At 41.1% G+C, this 21,163-nt stretch overlaps 1 protein-coding gene across 1 annotated transcript; it reads right to left on the reverse strand.

Moving 5' to 3' along the window:
• Positions 1 to 893: 893 nt before the first annotated feature.
• Positions 894 to 10,344, reverse strand: UCP2 (uncoupling protein 2). The gene is made up of 8 exons (XM_072401208.1): positions 10,207 to 10,344; positions 7,146 to 7,304; positions 4,690 to 4,926; positions 4,372 to 4,579; positions 4,081 to 4,275; positions 3,227 to 3,328; positions 2,826 to 3,006; positions 894 to 2,384 (listed from the first exon to the last, which is right to left on the reverse strand). Exons 3-8 carry the CDS (start codon positions 4,813 to 4,815, stop codon positions 2,285 to 2,287), a joined length of 912 nt encoding a protein of 303 aa, XP_072257309.1. The 5' UTR covers positions 4,816 to 4,926; positions 7,146 to 7,304; positions 10,207 to 10,344; the 3' UTR covers positions 894 to 2,284.
• Positions 10,345 to 21,163: the final 10,819 nt, after the last annotated feature.

Below are 21,163 nucleotides of genomic sequence, written 5' to 3' on the forward strand. Positions count from 1 at the left end.
CAATTTGTCTGAAATTGTGAGCCTCTTTAGGGACAGCTAGGGATATGGCTACTTTGTAAAACACTGTAATATGTCAGCACTATATAAAATACTGTGTAAAAGTTTGGATTTACATATGCTGTAATGCTTTTCTACCTCCTTGCTTCTGGTCTAATAGGACAGTGAATAAGCACCAGCTTTCTGTATGTTCCTTATCAGCACATGGTTACAGCAAATCCCAATCATTTCACAGGCAAGTTCCATTCAGTAGCTTAGCACTTTCACAAATCAGGCAATCCGATCATGTCCTTGGCTCTTGTGAGGGGAACTCAACTGACAATATCAATATTAGCACAGAATTATTCTAAAACTGTGCTAAACTCAGCACTTGAAAAATGATCACCTGATATACTTTGTGATCTGTAACCCTCCCGGTCTTCCATCTGAAAGGTAAATTATAGCTTGCTTTTGTCTGAGGGATATCCCTTTTTTCAAATCCAAGTCTCAGACATCGTGATACCATTGAATAGTTCTGAATCTTTAGCGCAGGCATTGCTATGCTGCATGTAGATCTGAAACTGACCCAGGGCCACATAGGGGGACAAATTTAAATCTCCAAATCAGGTTCCTTCAGAGGTTGCTCAAGTTCTTGAGCCCATCAAGTCACTTTATGTGACACCAATGATCTTTTTGGCTATCCGTAAGGGTGACGTTCTTCCACCATTCTAATGCACTAGAAGCTGTGAACATAATAGCAAGGGTATCCCCCAAAGACCTGAAAGACTAACCCCCCCCCCCCCCCCATGTTAAAAAAAGTCACTCTAAACATTTACATCTATGCAAGCCCAGTACTAGTTGCTTTAACAAGATTCCCCTTTCAGTTGACATATCAAATAACACACAACAACAAGGTCTCTGGTGCACTGACTTTATTGAAAATCATGCAGAGTCTTCCATACAAAAGGGTAAAAAGACAGAAAAGTAAAAACATACATTAATTCATTTGGTCTGTAGAACAAGTTAACAAAACCGATTCACTTTAGAGTAGACAATCCAGCGTCACATCCTGTGTGCAGACTTTCAGCCCACATAAGGAAGATGACTCAGATTTGACATACTCTGCAGTTTCAGAATTGTGTACCAATACACTTGGAAACATGAAAAAGCAGAAACTGGTTTGACGAAATCATGTGACTTACAGAGGGAGAAATCACAAAGAGCAAAACCAACACTGAATCTAAAAATGTCAGATCGGCAAATTGAATGCCATTTGTATGGCAAAGTGATTTGAAGAAGTGGTGTTGCCAACATGGGGAAATGATTCATTGCATCCATCAAACTATCCAGGTAGTCAGTGGTTAGATTCTTTTACATGGACAGGTCTTTACACCATTGTCAATGAAGCCCGAATGTTTAATATTCTGTTGGCAACACTCAATTGAACAGAAGCACTATTGTGTTGGGTGGGGGTGCCTTGTAACAGATCCCAGTTTGCAAGTGAAAGCAATGGAGCAAAACTTCCTTTGTTCACCTCTACAAACTGTAAAACATTACAAATTTATGATAACAAGATGGCTGCTGTATGGCTAAGGCAAATTCCCAAAATGAAAAACTGTCCAATAGTGCTTTGCAAGTTGGTTAACATAAGGAAACGTTAGAACCTCCATCAAGCTTTAAGTGCCTCAGTCCCAAGAGGAGATTTCACTCAACTCCTGATCTAGGTGAGATATATCAGCCAAAACAGAAAGTTATTAACTCCTGAGAGATCACAACTTCCTGCTCCAATACAAGAACTTGTTAGAGTGAGCCCCTCCTAACTTGATGGGGATTCTAATACTTCCCACCGTTTTACAATTGACGTTCACAGCAGCCTATAAGGTTAGTACAGTTGTATAAATTAGAGACTGAGAGAATTGTCATAGTAAAAGGGTTTCTTAAAAATAAGGTGCAGAAATGTTAAAAACATGAAGAGCTTTACCAATAACCCACAGCAAATGATATCTGCCACCAAAGCTGCTGCAGCTCCTCGTGAATGAAGATATACAATTAGCTATGGTGGCAGACATTGTCCACGGCTGGGTGATGGATAAAGCCCTGCAATTAGAAGTGGTCACATCTCCAGGAAGAAAGAAGAACAAAATGTGAGGATTTAGAAAGGGGAAAACTAACGTAAACCATGCTGCAAGAGGTAGAGAGCTTCAGATAGGGTAAGGGAAGGATCTATCATGATCAGCCCTGAGTAGGTCAGGGGGTAGAAAGGAAAGAATGAATGGGAATGGGGCCATCATGGTTACAAAGGAGCCTCTCAGGAGGCACGAGCAGACATCATGGCTCTCTTTAGCTGTTCATATGTGACGAACATGACGATGTTCCAGGATCCCAGCCTCAGGAAAGATGGCATGAATCTGTGGGCACAAAATGGGTAGTTAGTACCTGGCAAAGCATCAGCACACAGTATATTCAATATGTAGGTGATCAGTCAAGCAATTTCTAGAATAAGAGGCAATTTTTGGAGCTTCTGTACACTGAACGCATGCTCACTCCATATTTATGACTTGCTAAATGGCAAAGGCTCTGCCCAGCAACAAGGGCACACACACACTTCAAGAATGATGGACCATTGCCAATTTAAAAAAGCCGGTTTGGCTGCAAAGATGGAACATATTTCTCCAGCCTCTGCTTACTGCATGCCAGGTAATTTTCATTATCAGGCCCACAATAGCAGCCTCTATTCCTCTTATGACCGGTAATGCGTAATCAAAGTTTAAGCTTCAATATGGCTTGAACAAGCAACCCATGATGCGTTGGGAGGTGCAGTTGATATTGCAATTTTAGTTGAAACTCACCCCTTGTAGAAAGCCAATGGTCCCTCCTTTTGAAGCATGGTGACGGCGCAGTTCAGGGCGCTCTTATACTGGCCCTTTGCAGAGTTCATGTATCTTGTCTTCACTACATCGACAGGGGAGGCAATAACGGTGGTGCAGAACCCAGCTCCGAACGCGGAGGTGAAGTGACATGGGAAGTTGTCTGCAAAAAAAAAAAATAAATAAATAAAGGAAACCATGGTCCATTAAAAGCTACACACATCCTGCTCCCGTTCCAAAGCCCCCCTGGAAGCCCTTAAAGACGGCCATAATGTGATTGCTGTATGGAAACCAAAATCTTCCATTATGTATTATAATCATTTAATCTGAAGCCCAAGACCTTCCCCATTCAAATGGTAATTGACATATGTACAGAAACTCACCACTCATAATGTTGGACTTCAGGAGCGAGTCTTTGATGAGGTCGTAGGTGACCAATTCAGTACAATTCACAATGGCATTGCGGGTGATGTTGGGTGCGGTACCTGTGGGGACAGACAATAGGAAATGTTAGGATTTCATTGTGATATACATAAAGCCAAGCATGTTCCTGCTCTGCTACTCCATTATACCAACTGGCAGCACAATCCATGCATCTACAGAACAAAAGCTTCTACATCAGAGGTGAGGGTTCCTTCAAATAAAGCTTTTCGGCTAAGCCAAGGTAGCGATCATATGCAAGTATTTAATTCTCCTACAGGCTTTCTTTAGATTTTGGACTCAACCTTTGCAAAGCATCTGCACAGGAAACATTCCTGAGAGGTTTTGTTCTGTGCACCAACAACAAGCATAGGAAGCAGTAGGTTGAATGAACCCTAAAGCAGCACCCTACATGGTAAGAAGTGCTCACTATTTTGTACACCCCATGCAGGTAGAGCTACATTGGAGGCTTGCCATAGACTTGTTAGATCAGCGGCAATTTGTTCTAACTTTCTAAACACCACTTTCTCTACAGAGGAAATCACATGTTCCTAAATTACACAAAAGGCCACTACAAATTGAAGTAGGCTTCAGTTAAAGCAAATATGCCTTTTGTTATGTCAAAGCCCAACATCAGCAAAGAGTGAACATAAGTCAAACTATTGTTTGCATTGCATTGGCTTTTATATAGGCAATGAGGAGTCCATCTTTATTCTTAGAGTAGGCACCTGCCCTAGGTTTGTGAAGTATAACCCTATCCCTAGAACCAGAATCCAGCCCATGCATTGGAAATTATTCATAAAGGAGCTAGACTGACCTTTCCAGAGGCCCCGCATGCCTTCTTCCTTGGCAATAGTCTTGTATGCATCCATTGTTCCCTTGTACCGTTTAGTGCTAGTGACGTTAGCCTGGGCCTGAAATCTGACTTTTACCACATCTGTGGGTTGAGCGATTGCAACTGCCATGGCTCCGGTGGTACATCCGGCAAGCAGTCTGCTGCCAATTCCGACATCTGGGGAAAAAAAAAAATTAGGTAAGGCAATGACCAACTAAACTCACGTACATAGCATACTTGGACATCTACATCCAACGTGATATTTCCACTTACGTTCTGATCCCTTGGTGTAGAATTGCTTGACAGAATCATAAAGTCCAATACGGACGGATGCAAAACTCATCTGTCGCTGGAGACCCGCCACCAGTCCATTGTACAAGCTGCGGGGCCCCTCCGTCTTGACCATGGTGGAAATGGTCCCAAAGACTCCCTTATACTGGGCAGCCTTCACGTTCACTGAGGTCTTACTTTCTCCTTGGATCTGTAGAAACAAAAAGCATTCATAAATTACATTTTATTGCCATTCTTTAGAATATTTATTGCACTTTTCCTGATGTATTAATACAAATTATGCAAAAAAATGGAACCAACCTGAAGTCGGACTTTGGCAGTGTCCAATGGGAAGGTGAACAGATCAGCTATACAAGCTGCTGTGCCGGCACCGATGAACTTGACGGCTGCAGTGGGCTGGACGTCTGTGGGTTTGAAACCAACCATTTTGATGGGTTATAGGTACTTTGATGTATAAACTTAAAAAAAAAGGGGACTGGAGTGTCTGGGGAGTTGTTGTAGTGACAAGACAAGGCAAATGAACTCTGCCGCCGAAGTCTGGGAGAGAAAAGAAAAACAGAATTACAACATGACAAGAAATACCTGTGTCAACTAATTTAACACGGAGGTACAAGGTATTGAACCCCAACCTGACCAAGGCAACGCGTAACAAGATATATAATAAATACAAAGATGGTTTCAGAATTACCAATGCAATTTATTGCAACACACCACAATGTGGAGCCACCATGGACTGCTGAGGACTACAATGCGGGTCAATTACCAGGGTGCATTGGGGTACCAGTAAAGTAAACGGCCTCTCAAAGCATGGGGCAACTAGAATTATCTACCTACTGCAGAAATGCTGCTACTAACAAAAATACAGCACCAAACATAATGAACAATTTACTTTTACATCCTATGGCAATATATATATATATATACACACTAATATATATATATATATATATATATATATATATATATACACATACACATATACATATACACACACACACAAATACCATAGGATCACCAATGGCTGCTCACCATGAGTTTCTTAGAACAGAGCGTGATAGATTTACTTTCCAGTAACTACTTTTAGCTGGAACATTCTTGCAGCTGGAACAATATGTCCAAGTGTAGGAGGAATATCTGACTACAGACTTTGTACAGCACAGGCAGATATTTAGTTCTGAATACAGGACATTGTTGTATAAGATTTGCTAGATTGCATTTGTATTGGCCAATTCTCATATTTGCATTATATTACAGGACACTTATTTGAGAGGTGTTATCATTTAGTAGAGATAAGTGTGCAGCAATTATTCCAGCATCAGTAACACATTTCCTGGCTGTTGGCCTATTGTTAGTTGAATGAGACCAGACGTGTCCAGGGGACTTGATAAGCCAAAGCCTTGAGTTAGGATGTGGTCAGATTAAGATAACAGGTCGGGATGTGTTGTCGTTTCCCAGATTAATAAGGGATCTGCGGTATGACGTGACGATTATTGGCACAAAATTGCATGCACACAAATCAATCATGAAAATGTTTGGTGGAGAAGATTGCAATTTGTTAAAGTGTTACTCCTGATTTAATTTCAGAATGACTTCCTTCTTTCTTCTATTACATCACAGGCAAGCAAATCATCAATGTTTATTCAACGCCTGGGTGGCGGAACTCCTGCTGACCCCTCACCTACATTGCCATGATAACCAAAGAGACAGTCTGTGCTCATTATCTTTGTGTTACAAAGAAGTCTCAGGATCCTGTTACAAGGTTACACCCATGTAAAAGAAAATTGTTTTCCAGGAAACTTAATCCAATTGCCTTTAGCTGCTGAACATGCTGACGCAGATATTGCAGCAATGATAATTATTATTTTATAGGCTTTATATAACGCCAACATAATATGCAGCGCTGTACATTAAATAGGATTAGTTTGGTGACTTTATGGTAACATGGTCGTTGTATGTAGCAGAATTTAGTGCAATGCAGAATTAGATCTCAAGATACTACAGGAGCATCCGTTTTCTTATGGGCAGCAAATATTAACAGGGTCTTGCATTTTTCCAAACATTTTAGCGTCACCCAGGTCGCAACTACAATGATACACTAAATCATGATAAAAGTAGATATGATTTAAAGACATTTTGTCTTGCCATTGGAAACGTTACCAGGGGTGCTTCCCCATCATCTAAAGATGGCCAGCATATTTACCACCAACACGTCCACTGACCCCCTGCATACTGGGGGTTTAAAGGTGGTCATTGCACAGGCATGCATAGGGTTTGACTAGATTAGGAAAATATGTTGTGCACCAGCTTCTTAAACCCCTCCCCCCCGGCCTTTATCATCAAAAAGTCCCATGATATACCCCAAATTTAAGCTGTTCTGAACACTGGTTGCAGTTTGGTCAATGGGACTGCACCGTCCTGGGGCTATCATTGAAGGTTCCATCAGTCTTCTGATGAGGATAAGAGAAAATGTCTCCAATTACTAAAGCAAAATTGGAACATAAGGCACAATAGTACCACAAACCATGGAAAAATATCCAAAAAGCCTCCTTAGCATTCCTTGTGTGCGTTATCGCATTTTAATGTTAGGCGATTGCTTCAACCCATCAGGTTCTCATTAGAGAAAGTGGTAAAGTTACTTGATGTCAATATTAAACAATGATCAGGTCGGCTTGGTACCCCTATTATTAATATATAAAGCAAAGAACAGATGGGGGTCACAATCTGAACTCCCAGATATGCCAAACATTCCATCTTACCTTACGTCTTCCAGCTGGAGTGGCGTTAATTCCAGTAATCAGGCTTCCCTGAAGGCGTCCCGACCGTCACATTTACCACGAGAAGTGGATTTAGGATACCCGTTGTTTTCCATAGAAAACTGGTTGTAAATAAGATTCTGTATAAACATAATCCTTATCCTAAAGGCAAAACAAAGAAGACCAATCAGTGATTGCAAACAATACAATATAGCAGAAAGCAATACGTCTTAGTCCACTTCTCTAAAGCTGCCCCGACTCTCGGGAATGGTCTTCCTCATCCTATTCGGCTTGTTCCTACTTTCTGCTCATTTAAAAGAGCCCAATTTTATGTCAAACTTGCCTAACTGTCTTCTTCTGTCTTTTAAAACTCTCACTACAAAACTCCCATCCTATTGTGTGTAAATTCCCCCACCTACTAGATTGTAAGCTCTTCGGGGCAGGGTCCTCTCCTCCTGTATCACTGTCTGTATTAGTCTGTCATTTGCAACCCCTATTTAATGTACAGCGCTGCATAATATGTCGGTGCTATATAAATCCTGTTTAATAAACAATAGCTGATCTCTCTTTTGGAAAATATTCGTTCCCTGGCATTCATAATTATTAATGTTAATAAACAGGATTTGTATAGCACCAACATATTACACTATATAAACCTGTTTAATAATACAAGATGCCATTATAGCTAGCCAGGAGCTGGAAGACATCTTAGTGTCATCCAAGGTATAACTTACATTATATATTAATTGCAGCAAATCTACCCAAACAAAGGAAACCTATATAGATCTCAAATTGGGTTTAGTTCTTATACAAACAGTTAAGACGGATTTTCTTTAAAACCATAAAAAGGTAATGATGTGCAAATGTTCATTATTGCACGGCTGCTCCCTTTAGAATACAAAGACTGGGGGGTTGGTGGATCCTTTCTTTGGTTTTAATCTCCAGGAGCTTCTTAGGTTCCTGTTCAGCAGAATCATCATAATGACTCAGCACTGACTGCAGCTAATAAACTGCTTGAGAAATAGAAACGTACAGGAAACGTTTAATCTTTAGGTTCAAATTGCTCAATTTTAAAGCTTGGATCTGCCCTTAGGGTACTCCCAGCAATGAGCACATCTCTCTATTAAAGAAACAATGTCTCCTATGTTTAGCCATCTGTCCTTTTCACTTCCAAGGATCAGCCATGTAACACTATGTACATGCTTGGTTTCTCTTCCTGGAAATGATTGTTCCAATGACAGAACACCAAGTGCTGTACACAAAGTAATGTTCAGTTGTATGGATGGAGGAGATACCACACTGCCATGATCATTTAAGTATCCATTATGCTTTTTATTATTACACAGTATTTATATAGCGCCATCATATTACACAGCGTTGTACAAAGTCCATAGTCATGTCACTAGCTGTTCCTCAAAGGAGCTCACAATCTAATGTCCATACCATAGCCATATGTCATTAGTACAGTCTAAGGTCAATTTTAGGGGGAAGCCAAATAACCTAACTGCATGTTTTTGGGATGTGGGAGGAAACCAACACAGACACGGGGAGAACCTGCAAACTCCATGCAGATAGTGTCCTGGCTGAGATTCCAACCTGGAATCTAGCGCTACAAAGGCCGGAGTGCACTACTATACACAACAGTGTAAATAGCACCAACATATTATGCAGTGCTGTACATTAAATAGGGGTTGCAAGTGACATAGTAAGGAGGAGGAAAGGACCCTACCCCAAAGAGCTTACAATCTAAGAGAAGAGTTTACACATTGCTAGATATTCACCAAAGAATCAAGCACTCAACTATAATGAGTTAAAAGCTTAACAGAACCCATCACCAATCCCCAATACGTATGTACACCTATGTCCCCTCACCACCAATGCAAAGGAAACTTTAACCCTGCATTTTGTTAATATTTTATAGAGAAGTTATAAATACAGTACATCAGGTATGCTACCTTTTTATTGTTAATGCACAATTTACCGTTTATGATAATATATATATAGGATCTAGTACCTGGCATGGATCCCTGAGCCCCACATTACCCTGTTTAATAATCATTTAATAGTTTTCCTCCATAATGCTAATTTGTTGGGGTTTTACAGTTATGGAGTTAGAGTTTCTAACCAGCTGGTAAATAAGTTCCATGTTTTTACTATAGAGGCCATGGGGCCCCCATGAACAGATTTGTATGCAGAAACTTTTATATACAGCAGGTAAAATAAAAGACATAATTTTGCAGTCTGAACCCCTTTTTTTTCAGAGATCTCCCCCCATGTCCCATTAATACAACACAAGTTTGGTAGAAGTCACTTCAAAGAATTTTATAACCTCTGCTTGTAAAACTTTTCACATATAAATGTGAATATTAGAAGACATCTGTGACCATCACCAAAACCTCAAGGGAATTTCAGAAGACTTCTTTACATCAGCAAGTTCACCACCATGAGTAATACTACAGGAGAGACAAGAAAGCAAAAACCCAACAATAGAGACAAAGCAAATGCAGTATACAAACCAGCAAAACTGCCATTTCATTAAATGCAGCATCCCAATACAATGACTGAAACCTGATCACTTAACAGACATAGGGAAAAAAAAGAAGCCAATACCCAGAAACAAATAAGTTATCCCCTGGGCAGGGTTTCCCCAAGACCACAAGCAAATCTAAACTCCTATCCAAAATACAAACCCCCAAGATTACCCCAAATCCCAATGGGTTTCTCAACAGGCAATATAAAATGAAAACCTCCAGATCCCAACCCCACAAGCTGATCCCAGGGGGAGGGGGGGGACAGATCCCAACCCCACAAGCTGATCCCAGGGGGAGGGGGGGACAGATCCCAACCCCACAAGCTGATCCTGGGGGGGAGGGGGGGACAGATCACAATCCCTACAAGATCACCCAATAGGAAAATCCACGGGAATCCTGAAGGATTACAGCAAAAAAATAAAACCCACAAGCAGATCCAGGATTGCCCTTAAACACCAAAAATGCAACAATGTAACAAAAGCCAACAGATACAATAATACATAAATACCACAATACACAGCACAGGAACTTACCTGTAGGAAAATAAAGTCAATCAGATGTAACAGAAGGGGAAATCTTTGGGGGGGAGCAGCCTGGGGGAGGATGGGTGAGAAGTAACCAGGAAGGGGGTGAAAGGAAACAAAGTGCTAAATGTTCTGAGCTGTCTGAACAGAAGTGATGGAAAGGAAGCAGCCTGACCTTTATATATGTGAGCAGCATGGGGAGGGCCTGTGCTCGCCCCCCACCCTTCCTATTACTGCCCCTCCTCCATTCCACATTAGCAGGTGGCTTTGTATAGCAGAAGCTTCACCAGCTTTTAAAAACAATTTTTTTTCCTGCTTTTCTATAGCTATACTGTTTGTAAAACTTTTATAAATTAAGCACAATTTAATAATAATAATTTTGATCATGATTTTTTTTGCAATTATAATAAAAGTAAATTTAGCCATCGCTGATCTCCCTTTGAAAATTATTATTATTAATAAACAGGATTTATATAGCGCCAACATATTATCCAGCGCTGTACATTAAATAGGGGGTGCAAATGACAGACAGTCGCTGACTTGGAACCAGCAATGGAATAGGGAAGTCGGAGAAGGATCCAGACTCCCATGTTGTGTGCTTCTTATAAAATATGAAAGTTATTAGATTGTAAGCTCTTCGGGGCAGGGTCTTCTCCCCCTCCTGTGTCACTGTCTGTATCTGTCTGTCATTTGCAACCCCTATATAATGTACAGTACTACATAATATGTTGGTGCTATATGAATCCTATTTAATAACATTAATATTTATATCTGCAATCCCTATTTAAGGTACAGCGCTGCGTAATATGTTGGCGCTATATAAATCCTGTTTATTAATAATAATAATAAAAATAATATTAATTAAGAAACCCAGGGAACTAATATTTTCCAAAGGAGAGATCAGCAATTATTATTATTATTATTATTATTATTATTATTATTATTAATAATAAGATCTTACTGTTACATAGCTCATAGGAGATTGTACAATTAATATTTTTATTATTAATATTATTAGGTAGTATTAATATAGAGCCAACATATAGAGCAACGCTGTACATTAAATAGGGGTTACAAATGACAGACAGATACAGACAGTGACACAGGAGGAGGGGAGCCCCCAAGAGTTTACAATCTAGGAAAATGCTACTTTCCTGGTCGATGTTGGTTTAAGTTGTTTCTGAGTTGCTTACTTGGAACCAGCAATGAAATAGGGAAGTCGGAGAGAGATCCAGACTCCCATGCTGTGTGCTTAATATAAAATGTCACTGTCTGTCATTTATAACTATTTATTGTACAGCACCGCGTAATATGTTGGCGCTACATAAATCCTGTTAAAAATATAGTTAAAATAAAAATATAGTAAAATATTAGTTCCCTGGGATTCATAATTATTAATGGTATTAATAATTATGAATCCCAAAGGAGAGATCAGCAATTATTATTATTATTTATCAGGATTTATATAGCACCAACATATTATACAGCGCTGTACAATAAATAGGGGTTACAAATGACAGACAGATACAGACAGAGACACAGGAGGAGGAGAGGACCCTGCCATGACAATATCAATATATTATTAGGGCATTTTTGTTAAAAGGGGCACCCGCCAAGAGCCCAGATTTGTGGGTGTTTGTGCTGCAAACCTAACCCCCCAAAAACTTGAAAAACCTGGCATTAAATCTGACCACACACATGTTCTGATCTGATTGTACAGGTAACAAAAGCTAAGTTCAGACATTATATTCTGATTGTACAATCGCCTTTATATTTTATATCAGTGAGTAATATATGGGCCCCTTGGCCGGGTATGGATTGATTGCATTGCATGGGCAGATCTTCCTGTTACATAGCTCATAGGAGATTGTACAATTAATATTATTATTAAATATAAATAGTATCAATATAGAGCCAACGTATTACACAGCGCAGTACATTAAATAGGGGTAGCAAATGACAGACAGATACAGACAGTGACACAGGAGGAGAGGAGCCTGATCAGAAGAGCAGACAATCAGATTGTCTCTGTGTTCATTAGAGAGCCATAGGAAAGCAAACTACAGCAATGCATCAACAAACTACAAATGCCTTCCACCAGGGGGCAGCCAGGAGTCATTCCAAGTTTAAATGTCATTTAGTTATTTTCCTAACTCTTCATTTGTCTGATCAGCAGCCTTGGATGGGCTGGGGATATCATAGCTACTTGTGTGGGGTTTCTGGGAACATCATCAGCTTGTATCTTCATTGTCATTCATTGACACAAATAAAGTTCAGCTGAGATCACATAATAAAATAATAACACACAATAATTCTGTGTACAATACAGGACAGTGGGGTGTGGGTACAAGTGTTGGAGGTTGTCCTTGGCCCATCAGCTTAGGAGGGTCCAACACCAGACCTGATGGCTGCTTGGTATACATTTTAAGGAATGAATTCTCTATGAATGTGGCTCTGCATGGTAAAAATCCTATTTTAGGGGTTGCAATTATGCTGAAATAAAGATATCTTGATGGTTCAGGGACAAAATTCTTATGGCCCATTAATAGACTATTGATCAAATTCTTGATGGTCCATCATTGGACCATTGTTTCAGTTCTAGATGGCTGATCATTGGAACATTTCTCCAGCTGTGTAAGGGTCATCATTGTACTCACTTTTTTGGTCCATCAGTGGACCATTGCTCCATTTTTTGATGGTTTATCATTAAAGTATTGGCCCTGTTCTTGATGGTCCAGTTATGATTGTCCATCATTAGACTATTAGTCCAGGTATGATTGTCCATCATTCCAGTTATGATTGTCCACCATTAGACCATTAGTCCCGTTATGATTGTCCACCATTAGACCATTAGTCCCGTTATGATTGTCCATCATTAGACTATTAGTCCAGTTATGATTGTCCATCATTAGACTATTAGTCCAGTTATTATTGTCCACCATTAGACCATTAGTCCCGTTATGATTGTCCATCATTAGACCATTAGTCCCGTTATGGTTGTCCATCATTAGACTATTAGTCCAGTTATGATTGTCCACCATTAGACCATTAGTCCCGTTATGATTGTCCATCATTAGACTATTAGTCCCGTTATGGTTGTCCATCATTAGACTATTAGTCCCGTTATGATTGTCCATCATTTCCCCTTTTCCTGATGATCAATCATTGGACAAATTCTAGAATACATACTCATTAAATAATTAGTCCTTAGCATATATGGAATTCCCTTTCACATGATAAGGGGAGTTCTATACATACTGGTATGTGAATGTAAATATTTATACTATATTTATTTATATTTAGATAGATGTGACACACTGAAAATAAGCAAACAAAGGCCACAATGTTGTAAACCAGGAAGACCCGGGAATAGCTTGGAGCAGATGGAGACTGTTGTGTATGAAAGGCATTGATCAGACTCGAATACCTGTTACCCCCCAGGTGTCCCATCAGCTCCATTCATAAACACTTCCAGGTACAGCCATGGGTGTGACATTCACCCATCTTTCATTCATAGCCCTGGTGTTTGTGGTCCTGAGGCAGACAATGGGTGAATAAGGTCGCAGACTCCAGTCTGTAGTTTCACATGGGGAGAATAAAAGCTTTTCATGAGTTTTCTTGTTATTTAAGTAACAGTGACTTGTATAGAAATGTATATGTAATCCTGTAACACCTCCCATAGCTTTCATATTCCAATGCAGCCTTTCTCACCTTTATTATAACCTAAGGAAACCCTTAAAATAATTCTCAAGTCTTGGGAACCAAAAATAAAAATTTTGGGAATCAGTGGGAAAAAACATTCCAGTGGACAAAAAAATGCCCCTCCTACAGTAGAGGCTGGGATATCCCTATATAAATTATTATTATATTATATATATTATTATATAAATTAATATATTATTATTGTATTACATATATTATTATATAAATTATTATTTAAATTTTGTTATATATTTTATTATATAAATTATATATATATATTATTATATTATATATATTATTATATAAATTAATATTGTATTAATATTCTTATTTTTATATATATTATTATTATTGTCACTGTGTCCCCGAACCATGCGGAACCATCAAATGTCAGGGACCCCGAGCAACATTAGGAGGAACCTTGGGGTTCTACTGAAGCCTGCCTGAGAATGGTGTTCTAGGGGGATAAGGTTAAGAAATAACACAACACTATTCTACAAAATACAAATCATGAGGGTCTGGTCCACAAGAGCTTACAATCTAAAGGACAATGGGCTATCCACATCCTATTAGACCTGCATCACCCCATTAGCAATTCGGGACAAGTGCGTGGAGCTGGCTGTAGGGGGGTAACAATAAATATAAAACAAAAATAAATATAATAGATAGATATAATATAATATATATTATAATAAAGAATAAATATATATTAGATAAATATAATATCCCCCTTCTATTGTGTGTTACTTCCCCCACCTTCTAGATTGTAAGCTCTTCAGGGCAGGGTCCTCTCCTCCTCCTGTGTCACTGTCTGTATCTGTCTGTCATTTGCATCCCTTATTTAATGTACAGCGCTGCATAATATGTTGGCGCTATATAAATCTTGTTTATTATTAATAATGGAAAAATGTTTGGTGTCACGGATTCCCATAGATATATTGCGATCAATTCACCCCAGCTGGTAAGTTATCTGGTAAAACATGTGACCTGCAGCTAAGTACCTAATAAGAATGCCTGTAGGGGGCACAAGATGGGGAGGGGGCTTTTTTGGGTGGTATTTATTGCTCAATGTGGCCCAAGCTTTCTGCAGTGACTTGCTACAAAGTTACAATGTTGCAGTTTGGTCACAGAAGAGGAGAGGAGATAAAGGAAATGTTTTATCCTGCCTGCAGCATGGAGCTATTCATGACAGGTCCACTTTAATACGTAGATCCCCCAGTTTTGAACTCAAGGTTTTCAATAAATTCATCATGGGTAATAGTTGTGTGAATCTTGTGTGAAAACATTAACAAGCAGCCCTCTTCAGGATGTATGGCTGTTTTTTTTTTTAATCAGTGTATTTGGTGAATATGTTGCACTGTAGATCCTGCCACTATTACCACTACCTATTGCAGGCTGACAACACTGTTCTGCTGCCTGGATATCAGCTGCAGCGTTGTCAGCCTGCAGTCTGTGTCTGATAGCCCAGATATGGGGGAGGAACTTGTAGTCCTATTTCCTCTGTGATCTATTTGGTTATAATCTGCTTTCTACAAACCCCACCACCATTTTTGTTTTAGAACTGCAGATTATTTTTATTAATGTTATTATTATTAAACAGGATTTATATAGCGCCAACATATTACACAGCACTGTACATTAAATAGGGGTTGCAAATGACAGATACAGACAGTGACACAGGAGGAGGAGAGGACCCTGCCCCGAAGAGCTTACAATCTATGCGGTGGGGGAAGCAGCACATATTAGGAGGACCAAATTCATTCCAGGTTTACCGAATCACCCAGCTTCACTGAAAAATATGTATCTTCTCCAGCCTTGGAGAGCTTTAATAAATCAGACCCAATAACAGGGGGGATAATTGATTGGCACTACTACTCCCAGCATGCACAGACATCTAATATAACAATCTCCTTTATTCACATCTGCTTTTGTGTTGTTTACAGGTTTCACCTTTTGGCACTGATGGGGTTAATGTACCATGATGGAGCAATAAGGATGGGGGGTGCTGTCCTCCTCCTGTCCCAGGACATATATCACCAGGTTTGTTTTATTGGTGGAGTAGGACAGCACCCCCTGCCAGGCAGCCAATAGGAGAGCAGGAAAGGACACCTGCCCCTGCTGGAGGGTGTGTGATTACCAGTACACAGCTTATGTAATCTTTGCACCATCATTGCTGCATTCCCTGCAATTAACCCTTTACACTGCAGGTCTGAGCCCGGGTAATGCCCTCACTTTATTACCCCATGGGGCCCATTGATAAACTGTCCTGATTTAATGTAAATCAGGTTGGGTGAATGTCTGACAAATATGTATACAATTCACCAATTGGGTGAATAGCACAATCAGGTATAAAACCATAGAGATGCAAGTAGATCCACAAAAAAGTGTTACTGGCTCATGATCCCTATAGAAAAGGGAATAAAAGGGAAAACTGTCATTTCCCTTTAAATTAATCATTAAAGTAATCCTGTGCCCAGAAATTGCACACTAAAGGGTTAACAAGCAGTTAATGTTCTTTAAAATGAGTCCTCATTCACCTCCGTAGCTACAGGCGTTGTGGAGAAGTTCATCTTCAAAGTTTAGAATCGAGGCAACAAAATCCTAATTTTCTCCTTATTATTTTCTATTACAGGAAAACCTTGGCCACTCTATAATGTGGTCACACTGCAGAGGTTTCTAAGTAGTTAGAAACTAACTGAAACTGACGTCATAGAATTTGGGGCTCATTTATAATGGAGAGCAGATATCGCTATCCATTCCTCTTCATGTTGTGATTTGCAACCCTTCTCATTTGTTAAAAGTGTGTAGTTGATTTAGGGCAGATGGGGCCCCAATATGCCCGCCATGCCTCTGAATAAAGTCACAGAGAAGCTGCCTCATTTACAATGGCCGTACTGACTGGACCAGTCAGCAGCTGTCGATGGCCCCTAGTTTGCTATAGAGGATTGAAGGTGCAAGCTGGGCCCTACATATGGCTGCATAGGTGACCACAGGGATGATCTGGCTCTGCATGGGCAGAGAGAGTGTCATGATTGGAGGAAAGCTGGTCATGTGATTTTGACAGGTACATGCCCAGATCATTGATGATGTTTAAGAATGAATTTCTTCACAGTGCAAGCAGCTGGAGAGGTGACTGAGAGCTTTAAGCATCCAAACCTAAAAAACAAGAAGCCGGTCCATACATGTGGTAGCTGCATTAGTTTTCTTCTCTCAAGCTTTTGTTATCTTTATTTTTACCTGGTGATCCTGTCTATAACACATTTCCTGTCTCTGGGTGACAACACAAACTAGTCCTTTTGTATCAGAACAGGGTGACCCCTGCTCCTCAGGGGCGGTCTCTCATCTCCTGAACTCACAGTATGTCCTGTGTATTGAATGGCAGTGGCAGCAGTAAATCTGGAAAAATGAGGACACCTTGTGGCCAAGATGAGTTACTGCAGGAGGGCATCATTGAGGATGAGGTGAGTATTGCTGGCTGAGCTGCTTTTTAATTCAAGGCACTTGCAGGGGCTGGCTTGGGGCTTTGTTATGTTGTCTCGGCTGGGTGCAGCTTATATCAGGCAGAACGATCTCAATTCTGGAAAACAAGTCGGAGGAAATCAGCCTGGCGTGACGGGGAGGCCAATATTCCACGTGTCTGGTGGTGGCAGCCGCCCAACCTGTACCGCCATTGTCCCACGGCAGAGAAAGGAAGGCCATAGGTGTGCAGTCCCAAGAACTTAGCACATGGACGGTGGGAACCCCTCATAATACATGAGCCTGGGACAACAGTGCACGCTGCATCTATCTGCACTTTACATGCCATATATATCACACCATATGCATTGCACCTCCGAACTGCTGATCTCCTGCGCCTCTTTGCAGCCATTTCCTTTCCATATGTTCTCCATAGATGGCATGGCTCAGGGCGGATTTGCCAATGGTGACCACAGCAGAACACATCTTTGTAATGCTTGTGTGTTGGCAGGGTGACAACACAGGAGCACAACAGGGAGATAGGCACAGAGCGTTGTCACCCTAAAGGGATCACCAGGGAATATTTTAATGAAAAGTTGATATAAGATTTCAAGTCCTTGGCTTTGACTTTTCATAAACACCCTTTGCCCTGGGGGGCGGGGGGGGGGGGGGTTCTGGTATTTTTAGCTGCACTGACAGCATGCTCCATGTGAAGTTCATGTACCTATTATTAGTCATGTGACCCGGCCAGCTGTCTGCTGGGTGCATCAGCGTTGTCCTGAATGTGCGGAGTCCATAAACAGGAACCGGTCTCAACCAGTCCCGTCCCTGCAACTTTATCGGTATCACAGGAATGCCACGGTCACAATATACAGAACCAGGGGAAAAAAAGCTCTCCAGGAAAACGTTTAGAGACCGCTGGACGCCATTAACAAAATCAAAAATTTCTTGTTTTAGGAAAGGCTTGTTGCCTGGCTGTCACATTGATCTAAAGGAAGTGACTCAGATAAAGTATGGGGATCAGGGGTCGCCTTTGTTGCCTTCACTGGCTGCATGCTTGCTCTGAGTCAATGGGTTGGAAAATATTGAACCCAGAGACAGCCAGGGAATTAGCATTTTTTGGAAGCAATGGCGTCAGATTTACTGTTTCAGGCTGCATATACATTGTCACGGTGCAGCTGTGCATGGGTTGTTGCTGTGCATGGTGATGCAGGGTGCATGTGTTATTGCAGTGCTATTCATTCTAAACGGCCCCCCCACTTACGACGTGCATTGCAGTGCATGGTGACGCTATAGGTTGCCGTAACAACAGGTCCCTCCGCTGCCATGCATATGGAGGGGCTGCTTGAACCCAACGCATGGGAGCGTGCAGCATCGTGACCTTGGCCTTGCCTGGATTTAGGGCCCATAACCCGCACATTTGCCCTGATATATAAAAGTTACCCAAGGCTGGAGAGAATACACTTTCATCAGTGAAGCTGGGTGATCCAGCAAACATGGAATGGAAAGTCATTAGTTATTTGTTAGTAAATGTTTTCAATCCTGGACCAGATCCATTCCAGGTTTGCTGGATCACCCAGCTTCACTGATGAAAGTGTATCTTCTCCAGCCTTGGAGAACTTTAATAAATCAGGCCCAATATGAGTTGCTGCTTCACAATGACATTTATTAGAAAATGCTGCAATATATGGCAACGCACAGCAATGCATGTTAGGGTGCATTGGCAGCTCATCAGTTTTCCATGGAATGCAATACATAGATCTCAAAAGAAAAAAATATCACGAGGGTCACTGTCAATGGGCTTTGGTCTCGTGTGGATGGCGTCAGGCTGAGACTCTTCTGGGCCTTAGAAATGATGAATGCATCTGACCTGCAACTGAGCTGCTTCACCTCCTCAAACAGCTAACTGCAAACAGCTGTTTGGCCACATTCCCTCATTGCATTGGCACACACGGGAATTTTGGGTAACACACTGACCTGCATTGCTGTAATGCAGCCAATTGATTTTGAATGCAGCATGGAATACTTTGCACTGTGGTGTGTGAAAATCCAAGGTTTGGGATTTATACTTTTTATATTCTCCACGCATTTTATTCATAGTAAAGGTAAAACTCAGCTCTGCACATTGCATTACTTGTAGAATGTGCAATACCGCAACACACAAATGTGACAAAGCCCTTTCCCATTACTTTTATTGCTCATCGTGCCTGAGAAGGGAATCTTCACAGTGGGGGTGAAATGAAGCCCTGGCCCGATATGGAATGGGGGCCCCAAATGCACAGCACTCCAGCTCCATGCACCCCTTCCATTAAGTCTATTTGGGCCAAGAAGGTGGGGGCCCAATATGCCTAAAACCAGCTCTAGGTGGGGGTACCTAGTGTATTGCATTCCAGCTCCCGGCACCCTCTGCCATTCTGGGGAAAATGCCCAGTTTGCTTGTCCCCTAAACTGGACCCGGTCATATACAGCAATGAAGCTGAATCCTTTGAACTTTCAAGGAGTTGGGAATCAAATTCATCTCATAATGCCAAAACTAAGGCCATCTCAATATTGCTTCTGACGGTTGAATTTGCATTGCATTGCAGCGGCTTCTGCATCAGTCGTCTAATCTTGTACCCATCCTCTAAACCCAATTTCTGCCCCCCGCTACCTCATCCTTATCCAAATCTAAATAGTAGGTTTTGGCTAACGATGGCCTTCAGGCTACCAGTTGGTGCCCACTAAGGTACCAGCCCTGTCTGGAGAGATGATTAATTCCGGGAAATGTCCAATCTGTCCTTTTCCATCCACAGAACAGGTGTCATATAAAGCAGAACGGTGGCTCAGCGTCAGTTGTGACGTTCCCGGGACCGGCCAGGCTGTATTAATAGCTTCTCGTGTGAACTGGATTCCAAGAATTGTCTGTACCAAACCCAATGATCAGGAACAGCAAAGAGCCACTCCGACTGGAAAAAACAAGCTTGGCACATCCAGTCATCACTTCCAGTGTCCAAGAAACTAAATGCGCATGGCCCCTGACACCGGATATGTGGCTGCCATATTCAGTGCACAGCTTATGCAGGAGCAGAGCCCATACCTTGCTAGATTGGGCAATGACTTTCCATAGGGCTCAGCTGATAAAATGCTTTGGATTTGGTTGGCAAAGTATAGGTCAGTCTTGGATTACAGCGCCGTCTTTCAAAGTGGAACTGAATATGTTGGTGGTTCCATGACCAATAGGTATGCACCGCATACTTACGTATTATGGCACAGGGTTACCTATGTGCAGGTGCCATGCAGCGATGACAGATCCAGGATTATTATTATTATTATTAAACTGGATTTATTTAGCGCCAACATATTACGCAGCGCTGTACATAAAATAGAGGTTGACAGACAGATAGAAAAGGAGAGGAGATATGTATCCTGTTATCAGCACATCTTAGGAAGCCACTATCTTTCCTGCCTCTCTTCCGGCTCCATAAAAATCCTCTTCAGCCATTAATAATGTAACACCTGTGCATGAGTTACATTGTCCCCCAGCATTGCAGCACACAGAGCCAAGCCCTGCTGTACACGGTCAGCACCATACTAAAGCATGGAAACTAAAACTAAAGCAAAAAGCCACCAGGAGCCCGGGATTTTTTTTTTTTTGGGGGGGCCAAAAGAGACATTTGTGTATTTTTTAGTTGTTTGTTTAGTTCAGGTCCACTTTAAATGAGGTGTAGTAAGATTTGTGTTATACCCTCAGTTATGGAGCTCTTACCTGGCCTTGTATGGTACACAGAGGCTTCAGATCAAGAGCAAGTTCAGCTTGTTTCATTGTTTA

The sequence above is a fragment of the Pyxicephalus adspersus genome, chromosome 1 (genome assembly GCF_032062135.1).
Source record: "Pyxicephalus adspersus chromosome 1, UCB_Pads_2.0, whole genome shotgun sequence".
In the NCBI taxonomy this organism is placed as follows: Eukaryota; Metazoa; Chordata; class Amphibia; order Anura; family Pyxicephalidae; genus Pyxicephalus; species Pyxicephalus adspersus.

Excerpts from the sequence above, each read along its gene's own strand:
- UCP2 (XM_072401208.1), bottom strand. The coding sequence starts at position 4,815 with ATGGTTGGTTTCAAACCCACAGACGTCCAGCCCACTGCAGCCGTCAAG. Across the intron at positions 3,329-4,080 it reads CATGCGGGGCCTCTGGAAAG|GTACCGCACCCAACATCACC; the intron begins GTCAGTCTAGCT and ends CTGTCCCCACAG. Across the intron at positions 3,007-3,226 it reads GAAGTCCAACATTATGAGTG|ACAACTTCCCATGTCACTTC; the intron begins GTGAGTTTCTGT and ends TTTTTTTTGCAG.